The 21025-nt window shown below is 41.8% G+C and overlaps 1 protein-coding gene and 1 long non-coding RNA gene across 3 annotated transcripts in view; one reads left to right on the forward strand and one right to left on the reverse strand.

Moving 5' to 3' along the window:
- Positions 1 to 6906, forward strand: part of NTF3 (neurotrophin 3) — a 47348-nt gene extending 40442 nt beyond the window's left edge. Inside the window, exon 2 of the mRNA XM_063154294.1 lies at positions 5781 to 6906. Within this exon, the coding sequence (XP_063010364.1) occupies positions 5781 to 6575 (795 nt within the window). The 3' untranslated portion in view covers positions 6576 to 6906. The remainder of the gene's footprint in view (positions 1 to 5780) is intronic.
- Positions 1 to 21025, reverse strand: part of LOC134417264 (uncharacterized) — a 42852-nt gene that overhangs the window by 11285 nt on the left and 10542 nt on the right. For both annotated transcript variants that reach the window (XR_010027538.1, XR_010027539.1), the window contains exons 2-4: positions 20132 to 20273; positions 6071 to 6326; positions 5838 to 5946 (exon numbers count right to left, since the gene is read on the reverse strand). This is a non-coding gene — a long non-coding RNA (uncharacterized LOC134417264). The remainder of the gene's footprint in view (positions 1 to 5837; positions 5947 to 6070; positions 6327 to 20131; positions 20274 to 21025) is intronic.

Genomic DNA, 21025 nt, shown 5'->3' on the forward strand with positions numbered 1-21025 from the left:
TGCCCTGGTGTGGGTGGCGAGGGAGGGAGGTGCAGGTCCAAAACCTGACAAGAATTAACTGTGCACAAGGTGTGAGAAGTAGCAGCTGTTCCAAAGAGTGAGGTAAGCACAGAGGAACTGCTCCTGACCTTTCTCTTGTAATCAGGCAGGTATGTGTCCAGCAGCCTCCTCTTGATTTCCAAAAAAATGCAGATATTTCTGTGGAAGGATCAAATGTAGACACACACCTGCCATTGCAATCACCTGTGTGACTCTACACAGCTCATCTGACAGTGCAGAACACAGACTGCTCCTTGCAGCAGAGGTGTTATCACAGAACTGGCCCTCAGGAAGATGTCACCGGTTGGGAAAGCTTTCCCCAGTGATGAGTAGGGTCATGGCCACCCCCCACAGTGTTATGGGTTGGCTCCAAATGCAGAGGAGTTTTACATGCTCGGCTGAGCAGATGTCCTGCTATGCTTTGCTCAGCCCGTCATTTGAAAAAGGAATGTCAGTGACTCTGTGGGCTGAACTTCATTTCCATAAGAAATTAAGTATACACCTTTCACTGGAGGTTATTGGGGCTCAGTGCTCAGATGTGTCTTCTCTTTTATAAATGGCCTTAAGTAAATTAATTAATACATCTGTGAGCTGCTGCAGAGATGAAGAAACCTTGGTGGGCTCCCCCTCAGATTTGCAGCTGCACTCCACTGCCAGTGTGCCAGCAGAATGGATTAGTTTCCAATCCCCTCACTCTAACTTCCAGTTTGGTTGTCCCTCGGGATGGGAGGGTTAACACTTTGGGCTGGCATCACTTGGTTTTGTCTCTGAATTCTTCAGCTTCTCAAAGGGCCTAGCTCTTGTGAAAGCTTTAGTTTCAATCTGTCTCTGTTGAAATTTCCATATCCTGAGAAGTAAAAGCATTCAGGAGGGTGTCTGCAGGGACATTCAGCACTCTCCAGCAACCTACCTTCATAAATCCATCTTGTACAAACAGTTGATTACTATTCTGAAATACAGTGCAAATTTTCAGACACAGTTATGTCACATCCCCACCTTCTTGAACATTCAGAACATTCAGAATTCTTTTCTTGTTCTGTATCTTCCCCATGTCCCCCAAACACAGAGGAAGAGGGCTGCATTTCTTCACAACATAGTTATTAGGAAGAGGGAATCAACAGGGCAGTCCATGACTTGGGAGGTTGTGGAAGCAGTGTTCAGCAGTGACAATAATCATGCTTTCCTCTTTGGTAAAAGCTTGGAAAAGCTGTCAGCCACCACAAAGGATTATTAGTTGCTTGGTCTGAAGAGCTGAAGCTGCTCCTTAATTTTTAAGGAAGTGCCAAACACTTCAAGCTGGCTTACCTAAGTCATGTGGGGTATTACAATTCTAAATGTAAAAATCACCAGTCACTTTTTCTTCTATTCCACTTTCTCTTAGCAATGACTTAGAAGTAAATACTTGGGCAGTCTTCCACAGTACTAGGCTTTCATGCTTTCTGCAGAACATTTTAAACGATGTCTCGCTCTTCCCCTGTGTGCGATGTTCAGAAACTGACCAGAATAAATCACCACAAACAAAACTAAACAAAATTTTTCACTACTACATAAAGTGGTGAGTCTGGAAAGGGAGGCAAATGGTTTGCCAGAGTTTATTAGGGATTGAATTTATCAATGGAAGGAAGAGGTAAGTTTATTAACTTCTTCTTAAATGTAGACCTTGAGCCACCTAGCTCAGACAGAATTATTAGCCTGCTAAAACTGCAGCGATAGGCAGGAATACAAACCAAAAAAATAGAGTAAAGCCACATTTGGGAGATAATCAGATTTGAAATGCATGAACTTTTGTTTTCTGTGTTCTTTGCTTTTCCTCTTTGAGCCACAAATGTCAGCAGTCTCCAAGTCCAATTTGCTTAGTGCAAACCAGCCACAACCACAGCCAAAATGAACTTTTGTCAGGAATTTACATGTGGAAAATTCCAAGAAGAACCATGAAGAACAACAAAAATATCTCACTAGCATCACCTAACCAAGGAAAATAATTTCACTTGGGAAAAATCTTTCCACTTGTAATGAACAATCTGAATTGAAAAACAAAACAAAACAAAAAAATCCCAGTGAAAGAGCAGAAAAGGTCACATGAAGGATTTAATTCTTGTGAGATTTTTAGACCATTCTCCAAAAGGCCAGAGAAAGAGCTGCTTGTGCTGAAGTAGCTTCTGCTGAGGTTCACAGAATCCTGGGCCCTCCAGGAACCTGGAATTTGAGTCAGTATTCCCTCAGACAGGGCACATATGCTGAAATCATGCCCCCAATCTGAGTCCTCTCTATAGATAATTTACTCACTGGTCTGCACTGAGAAAGCATTTGTTCTGCTTTGTGATTTGCATTGTGGAACTTCTGGAGGCATGGCCAGAAACACCAGAATTATTTGCTTTGAAAATATGAAAAGATAGACATTTTAATGTTTTACATTTTCCTCTCCTTTTTACAGATTTAACAACACACATGCCAAATAAATCTCAAATTATCTGCAGTTCAGACAGGCACAATGTTCCATTTTGGGCAAAGAGCCATTCATCAAATGCAATACTCCCCAGACCTGCAAACAAATATACTTTTAATGTGTCTTATAACCACATTACAGACAAGGCCATAAACCAGCTGGAGTTTTCCAGTAACACTCATTTCTCCTATCTAAAATAGTGCTTTAGACATACTCTGAGGTGCTGGACTTCATCGACAGCCTGACAATTTTTAGTCATGGACTGCAACTTCTGAACAGCACTTTATGAACCTCCTAGGTCGGAGGAACTCCCTGAAAACTATAATCTCACCAATCTTTGTGGTTTTGCCAAAGTTTTGCACCCAGAAAAATATAAATATTTGTTCTAAAACCTTTTTACTTTTGCAGCAAATAATCTGCAAAATAAATCAAACTACAGGTTGAATTTCAAAGTTAGCATCATTCCCACCAAATCCGTAAGATGTTTCACATGAAGTTCAGGAAAACACTTTTCAACATTTTTCTCATTAATGGAGTTCCTCCACGGAGAAGAAAAACAGCTCATTTTAGCTTCTCCAGCTCTCAGGTCCCCAGCCCTTCCTTTCTGTGTGCAGCATGACATTGAGGAGAGCCTGCAGGAACTCCAGCCTTACTTTTCCCACCTCATCACACTCCAACTTGTGTGTTTTGCTAGTGCCACTTAATTTTGAGACTGAGCAGAGCAGGGCTTATATGCAGCTGCATGTTGGCATGAATAGTGCTTCTGGCTTTTGAGCTGAGCCATATCAGAGCTTTGCTCACCATCCTGTGGGCTTGTGTGTCATCTCATGAGTGGATTCTGGGCGCTGCAAGAAATCTGCTCAATGACATCTGTTTAATAATATTTTTACTGTTTTTAAAAGAAAATCCTATGCTGAGGGAAGGTGAAATTGCACAGCAGCTGCACAGACAGAAAAGTCTGGGCTCTGAGATCCATCTACATTAAGTTAGTATTTATTCAGGTATGTCAGTAATTGTATGGTAACTGAACATCTTCGATTTTTTTCCCCCCTCAAAAGCAAAACATTACTGCAGGCAACAGTCTAGATTTAGGTGAACTCACACTGTGACAAACTGAGAATGGAGAAAACACATTTCTTGTCCATAAAAGGACAGCTCACACATACACAGAGGGTAGCTCTGATATTGCTGCTGTTCCAAACTGCAAAGTGGGGACTCAATCTTGCAAAAAGGAGTTTTGTTTAGAGTGGATAAAACGTTCTTCAGCTAAAGATTTTTTTCTTCTTTTTTCCTTTGCCTGCTGAAACAGAAAATGGCTCACCCTCTAAGCAGAAAATGGTGATTTTTTTTTTTAAGTGGAAAATTTTCTGTTCAGGAGGGAGAGGATCCTTCCCCTTATCTCAGCACTGGTGATGCACATCTGGAGTGCTGTGTCCAGTTCTGAGCTCCTTAGTACAGGAGCAAATCCATGAAAATTATTAAGGATTAGGACAACTGTACCTCAACAGGCTGACAGAGCTGGGGCTGTTCATGCTGCAGAAGAGAAGTTCCAGGGGGATTTTATTGAAGTGCAGAGATACCTCACAGAAGGGATTAATAAAGATGGAGCCAGGCTCTACTCAGGTGTGTCCATGATAGGACAGAAGGCAATGGGAAAAAACTGAAATATAGGAAACACTGCTGATACATGAAATATATTTTTGCGGAGTTTAAGAGTGGTGAAACACCGGAATGGCTTGTCTAGAGGTTGTGGAGTCTCCATCCATGTAGATATTCCAGATCTGAGTAGGCAGAGCTCTCTGCAAGCTGCCCTATCTGATACTCCTGCGAGCAGTGAGATTGGCCTACATAATGTCCTGAGGATCCTCCCATCTGTCCCACGGTCTGTGACTTTGTGCTCTCATCCCAGAGTGCCAGAGGTATCTGACATGTGGCAGATGTGTTTGCAAAGCAGGAAAATCAAATTCAAGGCTTTCCTGAGTAATTTGAAGGAGTATTACAGTCAGGGTTTATCACAGACTATGAGGGTGCTCTAAGAGGAGTTTTGTATTTTCTCCTTCAATCCACTACTCGTGCAGCAAATTTATAAGCAGGTGTGATCTTTAGTGAATGGTTCACATCCATGACTTAGGATTTTACATTGAAAATTGATTTAATTTAAATATTAATGATAATACCAAATATACAGGTGTCCAAATATACAAGGAAAAAAAAATCTGTCCTCCCTGGACAGTTGCTCCTGGGTCTCAGCTACACAAACAAGATGACAGAAAGGCTTAAAAAATAAGTGACAAATGAGCTTCTAGAATATGGACAGAAGGTAGAATTAGAAGGAGACCACAGGAAGCCGAACAGAGCAGTGCATGGCAAAGTACCAAGAAGTAGCACACTTTTAGAAATGGTTTTCAAAATACTGAATCATTGAACAAGATTTTTGAGTTTTAGGAGACGGTGGGGAGAGGGATGACCCCAATCTGTCCTTGAATATTTCTAACTGATGTCAGCTTTGTTTCACCTTATATAAATGTAACTTCTTAAAAAACCACCAAAAAAAAGATCCCCAGTCCTGAAAACAACTCCCACAAAATGGGAGTTGGGTCACTGGGTCCTTCTGAATTCCCTACTTGTATCATAGAGGCCTAATAACCACTTTCTGATTTGACTGCATCATTTTCCTTCAGGAACCCTTTCCCTTACTAGAGAGAGAAAGAAAACAAAAGCACTATTGAAACACAGGATTTATTTCCTTCTTATGGTAACATTAAATAGAAGCCACTTGATAAATATGAATTAGATGAGTCTGAGAGATCTCAGCACACAAAACCTGACAACAGTTAGCAAAGTCAGAACTTTTTCATTTCACATAGTGAAACAGTTTTGTACTGTGCATGATCCTGCAAGTTTGAAACTAAACTTCTCTGTGGAGTAAACTCTGTGGAAGTAACTTCGCCTCTCTCTGCTGCCAAGCCCAGGCCATGCTATCCCAAGAACTACCTACCTCTGCAGAGAAAGGCTTAGCTTATATATATGCCACTAGGCATGGAAAGGGGAAAAGCAAGGCCTAAAATATAGCTGAAATATTGAAAAAACAAAATTCAGAAGACAGTTTGCATTCATTATAAAGTATAACAAATAGCATCTTCAAAGAAACACACAACCTGTTTCCATACCTCTATATATGTCTCATATCTTAGTAACATAGATGTTACTAAAGAAATCCCAATTTTCATGTTTACAGCCTCTAGCAAACCTCCCTCTTGGACTGTTTTAACATTGACTCTCTGTTTCTTTGCAGATCTTACAGGTGAACAAGGTGATGTCCATCTTGTTTTATGTGATATTTCTCACTTACCTTCGTGGCATCCAGTCTTCCAACATGGATCAAAGGAGTTTCCCAGAAGATTCGATAAATTCTCTTATTATTAAACTCATTCAGGCAGACATTTTAAAAAACAAGTTTTCTAAGCAGATGGTAGACATTAAGGAAAACTATCAAAACACAGTGCAGAAAACAGACGCTCAGCAAGACATAGACAGAGAGGAAAATGTGAAATCAGACTTCCAGCCAGTTTTCTCAGTGGATACAGATCTCTTGAGGCAGCAGAGACGCTACAATTCTCCCCGCGTCCTTCTGAGTGACAACACGCCGCTGGAGCCGCCGCCCCTGTACCTCATGGAGGATTACATCGGGAATTCTGTGGTGGTGAACAGAACCTCCCGGCGGAAGAGGTATGCAGAGCACAGGGGCCACCGGGGGGAATACTCCGTTTGTGACAGTGAAAGTTTGTGGGTCACGGACAAATCCTCCGCCATCGACATCAGGGGACACCAGGTGACTGTTCTGGGAGAAATTAAAACGGGCAACTCTCCAGTTAAGCAATACTTTTACGAAACGAGGTGTAAAGAGGCCAAGCCTGTAAAAAATGGCTGCCGCGGCATTGATGACAAGCACTGGAACTCCCAATGCAAGACATCCCAAACTTATGTCAGAGCACTGACTTCAGAAAACAACAAACTGGTGGGCTGGAGGTGGATACGGATAGACACCTCCTGTGTGTGTGCCTTGTCCAGGAAAACAGGAAGAACATAGATCTGCATCTCTTTGCTATATAAATTATTACTTTAAATTATATGATACGCATGTAGCATATAAATGTTTATATTGTTTTATATATATTATAAGTTGACCTTATTTATTAAACTTCAGCAAATCTACAGTATATAAGCTTTCTCTCTCAATAAACAAGAGCAAAAGGTGTGTGCCTCTACCGTGGCCAACTCCGGAGTTTTTTAGACAATGTTTGTGACACTGCTTGTCGGCAGCATACCTTAACCTTCCTGTAAAATCTGTAAAATCAGTATTTTTCATTCAGTATTGTCAAACCGGTGACTGTCATTTAGTAAACTTGTTAAAAATCAGATCAATGCCAAGACTTGTGTACATATTTATATTCCCTGCTCTATACATTCATATTTAATTGGATCTTCAGTGTTGACTCCTCACCACCAAAAAAAAATGGACCAAAATACATGTTGCAGCCTGCAGATGATGTCAAATTTTCAGGCATCAGGTAGCCCTAAAATATAGTTTCTGTGTACGCCAGTTTTGCCAGTGAAATGACCATTTTCCCTCTGATAGCAATTCAGAATGGCTGCTAATAATCCAGGAACATCCATTTGCGTTTAGGAAGCACATTTGTTTTGCAACTGTTTCTAATGCTGCCAGTGCATCATTGAAAAAATATGAAAAAAATCTGAAATATTTATAGCCAAAACTTGCTGAAGTCAAGAACTGATCTAAATGGATCATTAATATAATACATAAAAGATGGTTTGTTGTGCTCAGCCTCCTCCTCCTCACATGAATCAACTATCTTCTGCTTGTATTGCTGGATCATTCCTCTCTGAGTTTTTAAATTAGAAACAAAGCTGGGAGTGTCTTAACCTTAAGAGTTCTTGGCTTGCACATCGTAGTAAAGAAAGATACGATATCCTGGCCACAAGCCTGTAAGAAAGTTTCCTTCTCCTCAGTGATCCATTCTCCATCTTTCACAGGGGGAATATATGTGTTGAACTGCTTGAGAAACCTGGTACCTTTCACAGGAATGTGAAATGGATGGTGGCTAAAATCCATGAAGTCTATAGTTATACTGAAGTTGCCCAATTAAACATATGAGTTGTTGCTTAGGAGAGACAAATGTGCTAGTGTGTATTTACCTCAGAGTCTTCTGTGGATTGTCATGTAGCCCCACTGACAACAGGAATAATGACACTACTTGAAGAGATGTCCCATTACATGTTAGCTGTGCAATGCCATGGTTGGGATCCCACTCCCAGGAAGCAAATGAGAGTTCATGTCTAGGAACAGAATTCAAATTGAGCCGCATGTTATCTGTGTCCAGATAGATCTAACCCACAGCCAGGGCTGGGAAATACCAGCTATTCAGAAAGTTCTACCCTCATTTATTTTCTGAGGGGTTTACAGATATAGCCTTTGCTGCCATAGCATGTTCAGCATCACAAATGGAAATGAGATCAGAGCCCTCAAACATGAGGCTGCAGGATGCCTTTGCTCATGCAGCTTTCACCCCTGGAAAACCAGCTTCAAACATGCAACAGGCCATGAAAGGCAGCAAACCGTGGGGTATCCCGTAATCCCTTACAGAGAGCGCTGCACACCATAAAACCACCTGGAGCTGGACAGGTTGCCTTGAGGCCAAGCAATGGAACAGTCCTGTCTTGGAAAGCCAGGTTAGAGCATGTGGGTATTTTCTTCAGGGGAGGCCAGAAGCAAAGCTTTTGGGAACCATCTCAATTTTCAGCATGAGGCCAGGGTATTTACCTCACAGGAAGTATCATCACTTTCAGCACTAAATCCTAACTTTGCTTCAAGCAATAACCACTTCAGAGGTTCAATACAAGGCAGTCATTAAAATGAGAGGATGGAATATAACATGGAAGTCAATATCTGACAGAACTGATGAGAATATTTCTCATTTCTTGGCAAAATTTTTAAAAAGAAAAAAAAACCAACCCCACAGAGCTTTTGCTACTTTTCCCTCTAGGAAAGTTTAAGCTTTAACTAACCATTTTGGCTTGGGGGAATAAGCATATTTTTCAGAGTTCTGCCATACTGGATTTTTTTGTAAATTAAAAGCTTGATTTTACACCCTGAGTTCCTAAATAAAGATCTTTTGCACATGCTGGGAGCAATTGAGAGCTTATATAGTTATGGATCACTAACTTTAGAGATCTCCTTGTTTCACTGTGCCACATAGGTCTATCTCCATGTGAGAAGAGGAGGTAAGGAGACCAATCCCATTAATCAGAAACTGCCTTGTTTGGCAGTATGGATGTCACTTTTGTTTACATAAATCCATGTCTCCAGATTTTGTTACTGTAAATTCAGAGAAGATCTGTTGACAACAGGAAAGAAAATATAGCTCTATAACAATATAGACAACATCAGAGTTGATTCTAATGCCTTTTTTTTTATGCTCACTGAAAATCACAGGAGGTTCATTCCTTAAGGGTTCACAGAAAGCCATTTGTCATTTTCCACTGTAAATCCAGTAACAGGAACTGGTCTTTGACTCTTGACTTTAACAAGTATTTTACAAAGCAGCCAGCAAAAATATCTCAGAGTAAATATGCCTGTCATCTGAAACACATGAGATGTGTGTTGTGTACGGTTATTAGACTGGTTGCCCCTTTCCCATCCCAGGAAAACAATGAGTGGAAGTGTTACCCTCTGGATCTGATCCAGCTTCCACTAAACTCAATGGCGGAAAAAAAAAATCTCACCTTCTCTGGTGGAATCTGGATCAGGCCTCAAGCGAAGAAAAACCTGCGCATTTCGACCCGAGAGCAAAGTAATCCCACACATCAGTAACACTTTCCTGTAAATCCTGTGTATGCATAAGATGCTGTATAATTTTGTAATGAGTTTGTAAACAAAGGCTGTAATAAATTTGTTAAGGTCTAATTCTCTTTTCACTGTAGCCAGGGATGGTTTTATTGCCAACTTTGGTCATGGCACAATGAATTCAAAATTCGTATCCAACTTTTTTTGTTTGTGTTAAGCAATTAAACAAAATATTCAGCTCTCAACGCCAGTTTAATTTAAGCATTCTAAAAATCACTTCCATTAGGCAGCTCAGATGCTCTGTCAATATTGTTTTGCCAATAGATCATTATAAACACACATTATATTTAGATTTTCTCCCAAATGACCAAATGCTATTCTGAAATTGCCTGTCTGTGTCAAAATATATTTCCTCTGCTTTTTCCCCCCTAGTTTTTTTCCAGTCCATTTAGTAACAGCAAAAAATGCTCCACTGAGGTTTTGGAAAACCATCTGCATTTATTTTACCACCTTTGAACATGTGTTCAGGAATGAAGTCTGTGCAGAGAGTTTACTGCTACCAAGAGATTTGTGCGGCTGCACCAGGAAGAAACTTTGACTGGACTTTACAGAGTGTGTGCTCAAAACCACTCTGCTCATACTCTGTTATTTCAATTCTTTAGCAACCCGAGGCTTTTGCATTGTGTATCTGCAGACAATACCAAACAGGAAACAAGCCTGATCAGGAGTTTCAAAATTAAAAATTTCATTATAATGACCTGCTATCTCTGACCTCTTGGCAAATGCAAACGTTTGCGCAGCAAAGTCAAGCACAGGAACATTTGTTTCATTTAATAGAAATATTCCGGCAAAAGCAACGGGATTCTGTGCTCTCTGTCCTTGCTAAGCATGTGTAGTTCATCGTGGATATGGACAGGAGGAGGAAGAGGAGTAGAATCAGATAAAAAGCACCAGAGCTTGTAAGAAGTTAAAAGCTGTGCTCCAGCTTGGAGCATTTTAAAGTGTGGAGGGGTTGTTCTCTGAAATGCTTTGTCTGTATTTTGTTACAGCAGATGGCAGAATGACGAAGCAAGCACAGATGTGGTGTAAAAAAATCAAGCAATATGAGGATAACAAAAAACTTTCCCGGGAAAGTCGGCCACTTGCTACCACTGTGGGTCCCTGCAGTTCTGGGCAGGTGACTGCAGAGTTCAGCTATGACCTGGGGGGGAGGGGGAAGGAGTCTTTTTTCCTGCAGCACTTTACATTCATGAGCTGGATAGTTTTCTTTCCTCTCCTTTTTTTTCTTGTCCCTTTGAGTTTTTTGTTTGTTTGTTATGGTAATCTCTAGCTGCTTTGGCACCTCTGATGAACAATGAGTGATAATGCTTTGCATGAATGTCCCCAAATACAGATTTCTCCTTTGTTTTAGAACTGAGCTTTGAAGCCAGCAGTGCCTGAAAGCCTTATTTTCATCACAGAACTGCCTTTTGATGTCATGACCTCATGTTTCTGGACATTTTGATCACAGGGCTCCATTCTGGAGCTCTTATCCACCCAATAGATGAGATCATGACCAGGCTGATTGAGAAGTAGCTGTGTACATGACAACAAAGAGAGAATGAGGCAGCCCTGTGCCATCTTTGCATCCACCTTCACACATCTCCTGTTCTGATTTCAGTCTTGAGTTGCATGATCAAGGGCCAGTGATCAAGGTTTGCTTTCTGCATGTCCAAGGGTTCAGATGCCCAGAATATCCTATAATGGTTAGATTTGGGAGTGACCCTAAAGATGATCTCATTCCAACACCTCTGCCATGGGCAGGGACACCTTCCACTTAGACCAGGTTTCTCAGAGCCACATCCAGCCTGTACTTCAGCACTTCCAGGGATGATCTTTGGCAAGAGGACAATTTCTCAGTTTACATAAACATGTCTTGTGTGAATCTGGGTATACCATCTGCAAAAGGCTGCCATGGTTGCAGCGTTGGCCCTCTCCAAAACACAGTACATTGTCACTTTTCACCTGTGTCACAGGGAGCAGATGGAGTCATTGACAGACTAGCTCCTCCCTCCATCCAGGGGAGACTGCTAAGGAGGCACACAACACGGTCCTTTTCTCTAAACAAAAATATTCCTATGGAGGGTGTGAGGAAAGCAAAGGAAGTGCTGAAACACGCAGGGAGTCAGAGCTGTTGGGTGGCAAACATCTTGCAGAGATTTTGAAAGCGAGGGAGAATTCAGCTGTTTAACTGTAACATCAGATGAAAGGCTCTTTCCTGCTGTGATAAGGGTTAAATAAATACCATTAGATCATCTGTAGCAGTAATTCAAAACCAAAATGAACCTTTATTAATTGGGGTTAATCCCTCTGTGTTGATGAGGAGTTAACCACGCTTGCTGTGCACAAATGATGAAGCCTTGCTGTCAGTTACCCTGTGGTAGCCCCTGTTTTCAGCACTCAGGACTATGAAGCCGTTAAGTGATGGCCAAATTTGGTTCAGAAAGTACTAAATCCACATTTAAATGTATGAGGGGGAGCCCATGTTGGAAGCATTATCCACCACACAAAACAAGCACAGTTTTTAACATGAGTTTCATAAAAATTTCTCATTACTTTGTCCAGTTCTAGGGATTTAGGTTTTAAAATAGATTTTGAACTGTCTGGTATGAGCAGTACGCATATATTTAGCAGTAATTTACAAAAGAAAAGAACCCTGTAAATGGAAGTATGCAGCGAAATACTGTGTCCAGCACTGCACATAACCTCTGTTGATTCTTATTTATGTTCTCAGTGTCTCAGAGAGAAATTTAATACAAATCTTGGTTTTGTTTCACTCACCACATTTTGTAAAATAATCACCTCAACTTACTGCTTGTAGAGGTTTGTGGTGTGCAATCTTTGTGGATAATGAAGCAGGAACATGCCTGTAAAGCTGCTGAGCAATGTAAGAGTTGCAAGTCCCACACTTGCACAGCAGAGAGTAAAAACAAACGTGAAAATAACAGAATTAGTTTCTCAGGCTCAGAGAGATTAAATATGTTTTTAAATATCAAATGACAGCTTTTTTCAAGTTATAACAAATATTTCAAGTCAGATTTGTATGGGACACAACCCACTGCTCACATGGAGCATAATTTTTGTAATCTTTCTTATTGCACAAATCTACTCAATGTGATTCCCATTAAGTTCAGAAAACAGAAATCTGCTCATTTCCACACTGCTGACAGAGCATTCAGAATATCCCCAATAGATGAGCCAAATCTCAGGTCAGAGCATAATCCCTGAGTTTATGTCCTAAGGATAAAACTACCAGGAAGGAATTTTTTTTTCTGCAGAGAGTGAGAGTTCAGCTGCCACATTCACAGTGTCTATGCCATGCTATCACATGTTTGAAGACATTAGGAGAAAGAATCTGGTCAGCTGGAGAGTTGATGGAAAGAAGAAGTGGGAGATGGATAGGGCAATAATTATTACATGACCTCCTTGAAAACTACATCCCACAAACATAAAAAATGCAGCCCTCAGGATCCTTCTGATGCTGTGATCTGACTCAGAGGCATTTATTCCTTAGGTCAATAATCTTGGATTCCTGAGACTTGGCGTCGGGACATGGTACTTGTCCTAGGCGGGGGTAAAGGTGAAAAAAATCCCTTCTCCCACCATAATCAGATAACAGCAATTATGCAAGAGGGCATTCTCATGGGAACAGTTTTGTCTCAAAATCCCATGGCTTTTTAAATTTTTTTTTCTGCAGAAATGGAAGATATGGGTTTCTGAGAAAGGGCCTTGTGCCTGTAGTTTTCTCAGAGGGATATGAGGGCACTGGAGAATAGAACTTAGGGAGAAAGAGGAAAATTCTCATTGAGCAGAGTTTTTCAGTGATCTATTTTCCCTTCACTACAGAATTATGTGGTGAAGTTTCTTGACAGAGACCCTGATGCAGGGAGAATTTGCATGTGAGTGACAATGAAAAGCACCTCAGTACAGAACCTGGATTGAAGACAGGAGGTCAGAAATCGCTGTGGCTCCTTCTTCTCTTTTCCTGAACGCCCAGGGAGATTCAAGGGTGTCAGTGGCACAAAAACAGAGAGCAGTGACAAATTAGCTGCAGAACACACTTCTCCATTCACAGCAGTCAGGCAAAGGCAGCACAAGGACAAATCCATCATTGCAGAGGCTGATGCCTTGCGTCTCCCTCCATGGGATCTCAAGGAGACGGATCCATAATGCCATTTCATAAACCAACTTTAAGCAATATCAAGCCAGTGCTGCAATGGTCTGGATTTGGTCCACACAAAATGAAAGGCAAAATCTGGTGGGATTTTTTAGCAGTAATTGCTGTTGAATGGCATATTGGAATCCCGAATGTACAGGAAAAAATTATATGAATAGTGAAAAGTATCTAAGTCACATACAGAACTAATAAATACTCAGCTTTATTCTGATCTCATGTAGGTTTGATGTCTGACTTCAGTGGGATCAGTCCCAGTTTTTACTGATACAATAAAGCTTGGAATTACATCTGTGACATTTGAAAGCAGGTGGTGGGCTCTTTGAGAGATCAGACTCTCAATTTCTGTGTGCCATGTTGCTGCTGTCCCATAAAATTTGGTGATGGATGCCAATGGAATTATTTAATGGGATATATTATAGGACCTACACTTCCATGCCTTAAATTACCTCTGCCCTGCTCAGAGAGATATTGTTGACAGCTCTCAGACTGACTCAATGCAGCTCACTAGGCACCCTAGGGGTTTTCCATGCCACCAGCTAAGCAATCTTTCCTGAGAACCACAATGCAGAGAATTCAACATCAACTCTGATTCTTGCTTCAGATGGAACTTTAGTAGTTTGGTTTTGTTCGAACAAATTATGAGAAATCAAAGTTAGATGTGCAGGTACTGGCATTCAGAATGAAATTCTGAAATCTGTAACTACTGCCAGCACAAGAACACTGCGAGATGAAGGTAGAATGTACACTCCGCAGGCTCAGTGAATATGCTCTTTTTCAGAAACAGAACTGTTTTAGGCAACAGCATTATATTTGGAGCAAAGACAAAGATCCTAGTCCTGTTGAACAGTGATGCCCAAGCGAGTTTCTTTTCAGTTCACCAGAGACTCATGGTTTTGGCTTTCCCAAGCATTTTTCAGTAGGTATTACTGAGCATAATTAGCATGATAAAATTTTCTACATTAGAAACATTCCAGAACTACAACCTGAATAAACTGAAATGGCTGATCATGGTTAAGCATCATGTCCTGAATTTTGAAGCCTCTACCAGCCTTCAAAAATGGCTCAGTTTGCAAATACAGCTTGACTTCATGGCTAGGAAAATTTCCTTGAGATTTTTCTCTTCAGATGCTTTTCCATAAAATCTTCATAAATACCAGAGATTTTACAGTGTCTAAACATTATCTGAAGTGTCCAGTTCTGTCAGCCCTGAGGTCATCCATTCTCTCATGAAGTGTTTACTAAATATTCCACTGCCCCAAGCAATGGTTTGCTCAGTGGGAACAGTGCAGGCTCCATGAGTGAATAGCTACAGTTTAGGAGGCATGAATACAAACAATAACACACAAGCTGATATCAAGAAATTCACTGGAAAGCCAGAATTGGAGCTTAAAAAAAACCCAGTTTAGCAGAGAAAAGCAGAAAATGAGGAAAAATGAAATCCAGAAGTTTGCAAACTTAGGGAAAAAATAGGCTGACCTTTGATAATAGCAGTAATTGGGTTCGTGCCCCTCTGCCTTGCAAAATCCATTCATTTCCCAACAAAATAAAATATAACAGCTTGAGCTGAAATTCTGCTGTCAGGGAGATTTTTGTGCTTAAAGCTCTTAGTGAGTCTCTGCTAATAGGGTCCGTAGGAGTGGTTTATAGATTCATTCTCAAAAAAAATCCCCAAAAAAACCACCCCATAACCACAATCAGGATTTACTGAGAGACAGTTCCATAGCTTGGTCTGCATTAAAAGTGGATTTAATTCACTCTAACTGCTTGTGTAAGTCTTGATCCAAAATAACCCATAATAAGTGCATGTCCAGTTTTAAAGGAAAAAGAGCTGTCAACAAGTTGGTAAGATTAACCCCATCCTTAAAACTGAGCCCATACTCAAATGTTTTTAAGGATCAGGGTAATAACAAGATTCATTAGTGATTTTATTCCTGGAACTTACAGTTGTTCACTAAGAAAACCCCAAATGGAACAATAATATGATCAAGCCCCTTAGTTACCATCCTACAAAGTTTGCTTTAAACTCCCAGAAGAAGTACAAAAGATAATCTGTTAGCATTTAAGGCTTGATCCAAAACCATGGAAATTTGCAAAAAGCTTCAAAAAACTTCTACTGGGTTATGTCCTTGATAATTGAACCATGGTCAATAAAACAACATGGATTTATAGGGCAATGAAAAGAACACATCAAAAAAACTGATCATTCATTGTTTTTAGAAATCAAAGCACAACAATAAGCAGCAAAGTGTTTGGCAGCACTTCACAAATTCTTCCTTGCAAAAGTCATTCCAGTTGCCTGCATGGGGTATTGGGGAAAGGGAAGTCAGTTACATGCAGAGATAGCTGGGAATGCCAGGGGGAAAAGTCATTCTATGGATAACTGTGGGAACAGCTTTAGACCTAAGGTGAAGTTATCAAGGCCAACTCAGTGACTGAGGGGCTCACATCTATGTCTGAAGGCAAACTGAACACTTCCCTCCAAGTGAGGGGTTTGACAGCAGCACTTTCTAAAAGATGCTGAGGAAACAGAAAATCTTTTAGGTAATTATCTCCTTGCCTTGTATCTCTTATTCCAATACCTGCTTGAAGGCTGCTACAACTGCAGGTGAATTTATCCCTCCTACCATCCATATACCTCATCAAGCAAGTTGCTACAATAAAGTCCTATGTTTTTCCAAGTCCTTGCTAGACAACTCCAAAAATTTATGGGAAATTTAGAGCAAACACACAAACTTAAATGCAGTTTAATGTCATCCTCGATGTCAGGGTAGGTGAGATCCTTCACTGTGGAGGTCCAGAGGTGTCAAAAGAAAAGAACCAGTATATGTCACTGCAGCTGGCAAACTGCTGTCAGGACAGCACTAACACTTGCCTTCACATCCCTCTTCCCTCCCAGCTAACTTCTTGTTCTGTTCTTATTAGTTCTCCAGATTAATTTATTAGTCTGTCAATCAAATGTGGAGGACTCTAAGGAAAGGTGGCCAATAACACACTCTGAGATGAATTTTTTGGCCAGCTGGAAACAGCTTGGATGCAGCAGGATGGGCACCCCTGTCTTAGAGAGTGGTGAATTCCATCAAAGACTTAAAAAGAAGGACAAATAAGGATATAGACTCATTTTCTGTCAGGATCACAATTTTATTTGCAGACCACTTTGTCCGTCTCCTGATCCAACATGCACTGACAGGCAAAAAGTAGGAACTACCTATGAGGAGAAAGGGGGTTGAGCTGAATGAGAGGGATTTTTGGGACTGAGGGAGTGAAGCGCCCAGAAAACATGAGTCTAGCACTTAATGGAATTAATTTTCTCTTAAAATAGTAAAAAATAGATTTTCTCATCACAGGTAAATATACATTTATATAGTTATTTTATTATTTATATAGTTATTTTATTATGTGAGTTTTAATTTTTATTTTTTTATGGACCTATTCTGTAATTCCAGAAGCCTCCAATGGGCTGGAAGACTTCTCCCTAGCATAGGTTACCTACAAATCACAGCATTTCAAATTAAGATATTCTGTAAAGGGGAAGTCCCAGGTGCTTTCAGCACAAGTGTGAGCTCTGAAAATTAAGTTAAAGCTGTTGACACTGACCAAAAATAAAAGAGTTCATAGGACAGAGATGGAAATCCCAGGATAAATGGCTTCAAATTAGGTAGAAGAGAGAGCAAGGAGCGGGGAAGAGACAACTCCTTTGGACATCTGGCAGTGGGGACAAAATGCCAACCCTCAAATGTGCAGTTTGCATGAGAGTTGATGAATTGGGTGCAAGACAATGACCCGTTGCTGGGCTGGGCAGGTGACAGGATCAACCAGATCTGGAAGACTGACCAAAATTAAGTGTTAGCTGGTGCCAAGGAGCTGCAGGCCACCCACACAGATCAAGTGGGAAAGCGCTAATGGGAAAGACATTTTGGGAGTTAAAAATATAACCAGTTCCTTAATCTGGGAACAGAGCTGTAAAATAACAGCTGGACAGCAAGGCAGAACAAAGTTCTCCTCCATGGTTGAGTGAAAGGTGGTTGAATGGAAAGGCACAGTCTGCTTGATCAGTACAGGCCCTCAGCCAGGATGGCTACGTGTAGAGAAAGGAAGGGCCACATTCCTCTGAGATGGCAGCACAGTTCTGTCCCACAGGCCAGGGCAGCAGTCTTCAAAGTAACAATGAAATATTAGACGTTTTAAAAGGATTTCCCACTATATTGATGTTGTTCCTATAACACAAGCCAAGGAGTAGGAAGGCAGCACATCAAAACATGTTTCCACGCACTTGGGAACAGGCATCTCTTCTGCACCAGACAATGATTTCTACTGTCTGTAAGGGCAACATCTGGGCTGCAAGTACACGGAAAAATCTTCCTACAGCACCTGCGCCAAAAGCAGGCAACTGAGAAAGCAGCCTCCATTGCTGATGGTGTTTGAAGGAATTCACAAAACCCAGGGGCATGTCAGATCCTGCAGGGGTGAGCACTCCCATTCTGCCCCAGTGTCCAGCTCAACCATTTCCACTGCTCCAAGGACAAAACCTAGCCCCACCATTTAGGACAGCTGCGACTGTCCATGAGCCAGCAGTGCCCTGGGGCCGAGAAGGTCAGTGGTCTCCTGGGGTATATTGGGAGGAGCACTGCCAGCAGCTCAGGGAGTGATCCTGCCCCTCTGCCCAGCCCTGTGTGGCACATCTGCAGTGCTGTGTCCAGTCCTGGGCTCCTCAGCACAGGAGGGACAGGGAGCTCCTGGACTGGGGCCAGTGGAGGCTGCAGAGATGATTCAGGGCCTGGAGCATCTGTGGCAGGGAAAGGCTGAGGGAGCTGGGGCTGTCCAGCCTGGAGAGGAGCCCCAGCTGAGAGGGGCCCTCAGCCCTGGGTGTCCCTGTGTGCAGGGAGGGCTCCGAGCAGGGACCAGGCTCTGCTCCAGGGCCCAGCAATGGCACCAGAGGAACGGGCAGGGACTGAGGCCAGGAGGTTCCACCTGGGCAGGAGGCAGAACTTCTGTCCTGGGCAGTGATGGAGGGCTGAACAGATTGAACAGTGAGGGTGTGGAGTCTCCTCACTGGGGATATTCCAGACCCCTCTGGACACAATCCTGTGCCCTGTGCTGTGGGATGGCCCTGCTGGAGCAGGGAGGTGGGTCCAGCTGCCCCACTGTGGTCCCTTCCAGCCTGAGCAATCCTGGGATTTTGAGACTCTGTGTAGGTAGTGGCTGGCCCAAGACAGAGCACAGACTGAAGTGCGCTACTATTCAGGATTGCAGAGCTCTCCTCCATGTCAGTTCAGAAGCACAACCCACACAAGGCAGGCACAATGTAGCCACAACTCTTGCAAGGGGTTAAAATACTCATCTGTCAGCAGCACTTCTGCTTGGGGGTGAGCTCTGCAAACACCCAAACCACCACAGAAAAATCACAGGTCACAAGATCCAGCTCTGGAGCTGAAAACACTCTAAGCACTTCACAAGCATCACATTTTGTAGTAGCATAGGACACAGGCAACTGATTCTGTCTGCATCCCTGCACTCTGCTTTCTGCCAGCTTGGCGTTCTCCACCATTGCTCCTTTTAGATTTTTTTTTTTTCCCAGACTGTGGTACATGACAAATTAAGAACAGGAACAGCTTCTGCAGTTTTCTGTCTTACAGTCTTAACAGCTCTTCTTAAATCCCCTGCAAAACTTGGAAGAGGCACAAAGCAGAAAATGACTGTCATCTTGTAGTGTAACTGGCTGCTTTATGATGTAATAGCCACTACTCACATTCTTCCCTGGGATAAGCTGCTGGCATTCCGGAAGAAAAGGGTAGATTCCTGAGCTTACGTATGAATTTCCTGCAGGCTAACCACATTCATAGAAAAAGATTCTGTACATCTCCTGCTGTTATATTTTTTGTAGGCAAGCCTGCCAGCTCTTTCAATTAAAACTTTTGTTTTCCGATGGAAATCAGGCTTCCAAATTCACTTCCTTTTCTTGCAAATACTACTATTTATTATTTCAAATTTATTATTTCACTATACTCATTATCACAGTATCATTACATATTACTCTCCAGGAACTAGTTTTAAACCATTCAGTGGCATCCAGATTTTTAGCTGACATAATATGGAATGTATCAAGGGTGTCAACATATAGTGCGGCTGTTTAGTGATTCAGTGCATGACAGACGTCTGAGAAATGATATTTTTTTGACGCATCACATTTCCTTCACCTACTGTGCCTCTTACTACCTTCAGCTAATACCTCTGCCTTATATTTTCAAATCCAAGACTATTGCAAAATGAATTTTATTTATGCAATAAACAGAGCACCTGTCTGGCACCTGTTTAAAGCATTTACCACTGACAGTGAAACTGCCTGAGCTACAGAGAAAAACAAAAATACCCCTTCAGACTGCAAAAGAAAGAGCCTTCAGAAGTCTCCTTAATCAGTGTACTCTGGCAAAGTGCTGCATCCTGGAACAGACCCTGCTCTTCAGTAAAAAAGAACAGAGAATTTTTCAAAGCTATGGACATTCATACCACAAACAACGTGTTACAGCATTTTTACCATGATCAAACACAAAAGAAAAGACAGACTTACCTCTGGTGAGGCTTTTTGTGAACTGCAGAGGTGGAAGGAGAGGCATCTGGAAAGCAGGACAGGGACTAACCAGAACAGGCACTCAACAGTCAGCACTTGCAAAATGGCTACGGGAAGACTGGAGCCGTTCAGCCCTGCAAGACTTAAAGGGACAGATTTCCACAAGCACACTGGGACAAAAGCCTCTGGAAGAACACAATTCCCCACTGGGAGAAGGCAGGCCCTGGTACTGGAAATACTGAAGCATGTCTTTAAGCATGTGAGAACTGCCGTCGACTAGAGTCTGTGTAGCTCGGCACAAGCCTGCAGGACTCGATTTACTGACGTGAACAAAGTTACCCAGGGAGGGCATGCTCTAGGGGAGTACTTGTTACAGCTCCATCACAGGAGTGAGGTTCCATCACTGCTGAGTTACTCTGACGGGTGCTAAGACACATTCCAGAAGTCCAGAAAGGAAAGAAAATAAAATAATCAAAATGCACCCTAAAAAAATAAATCAAGTTGTTGCAACAAACACTACTCATGTATTCACCCTGATATTTCTAGTTTGTTTTTTCAGCATGATACCCACAATAGCTGCCCATCTAATTGAAACATTTCAAAAGCACTTTAAACTCTCAAAACAACTGAAAATAACTGCAGTTACAGATTTACAGCTCCCGTCTCCTCTATGGCAAATTACTGTGCCAAATATTTTACAGTGAGAGCAGAAACACCCCAATGACAGGGCACAGGAGACTGTGAAGACACCAAATCAACATCAGTGGGATTCAAAGGAGCTTCCCCTTAGCTTTGCTGCCCAAGATTGTCACAGCATGGCTGCATAGGACAACTGCAGCCTCTATGTTGTCCCCAGACCTTTGTCCACCACAAAGGCCCCCAAAACAACACATA

Source organism: Melospiza melodia, chromosome 4 (genome assembly GCF_035770615.1).
Source record: "Melospiza melodia melodia isolate bMelMel2 chromosome 4, bMelMel2.pri, whole genome shotgun sequence".
NCBI lineage: Eukaryota > Metazoa > Chordata > Aves > Passeriformes > Passerellidae > Melospiza > Melospiza melodia.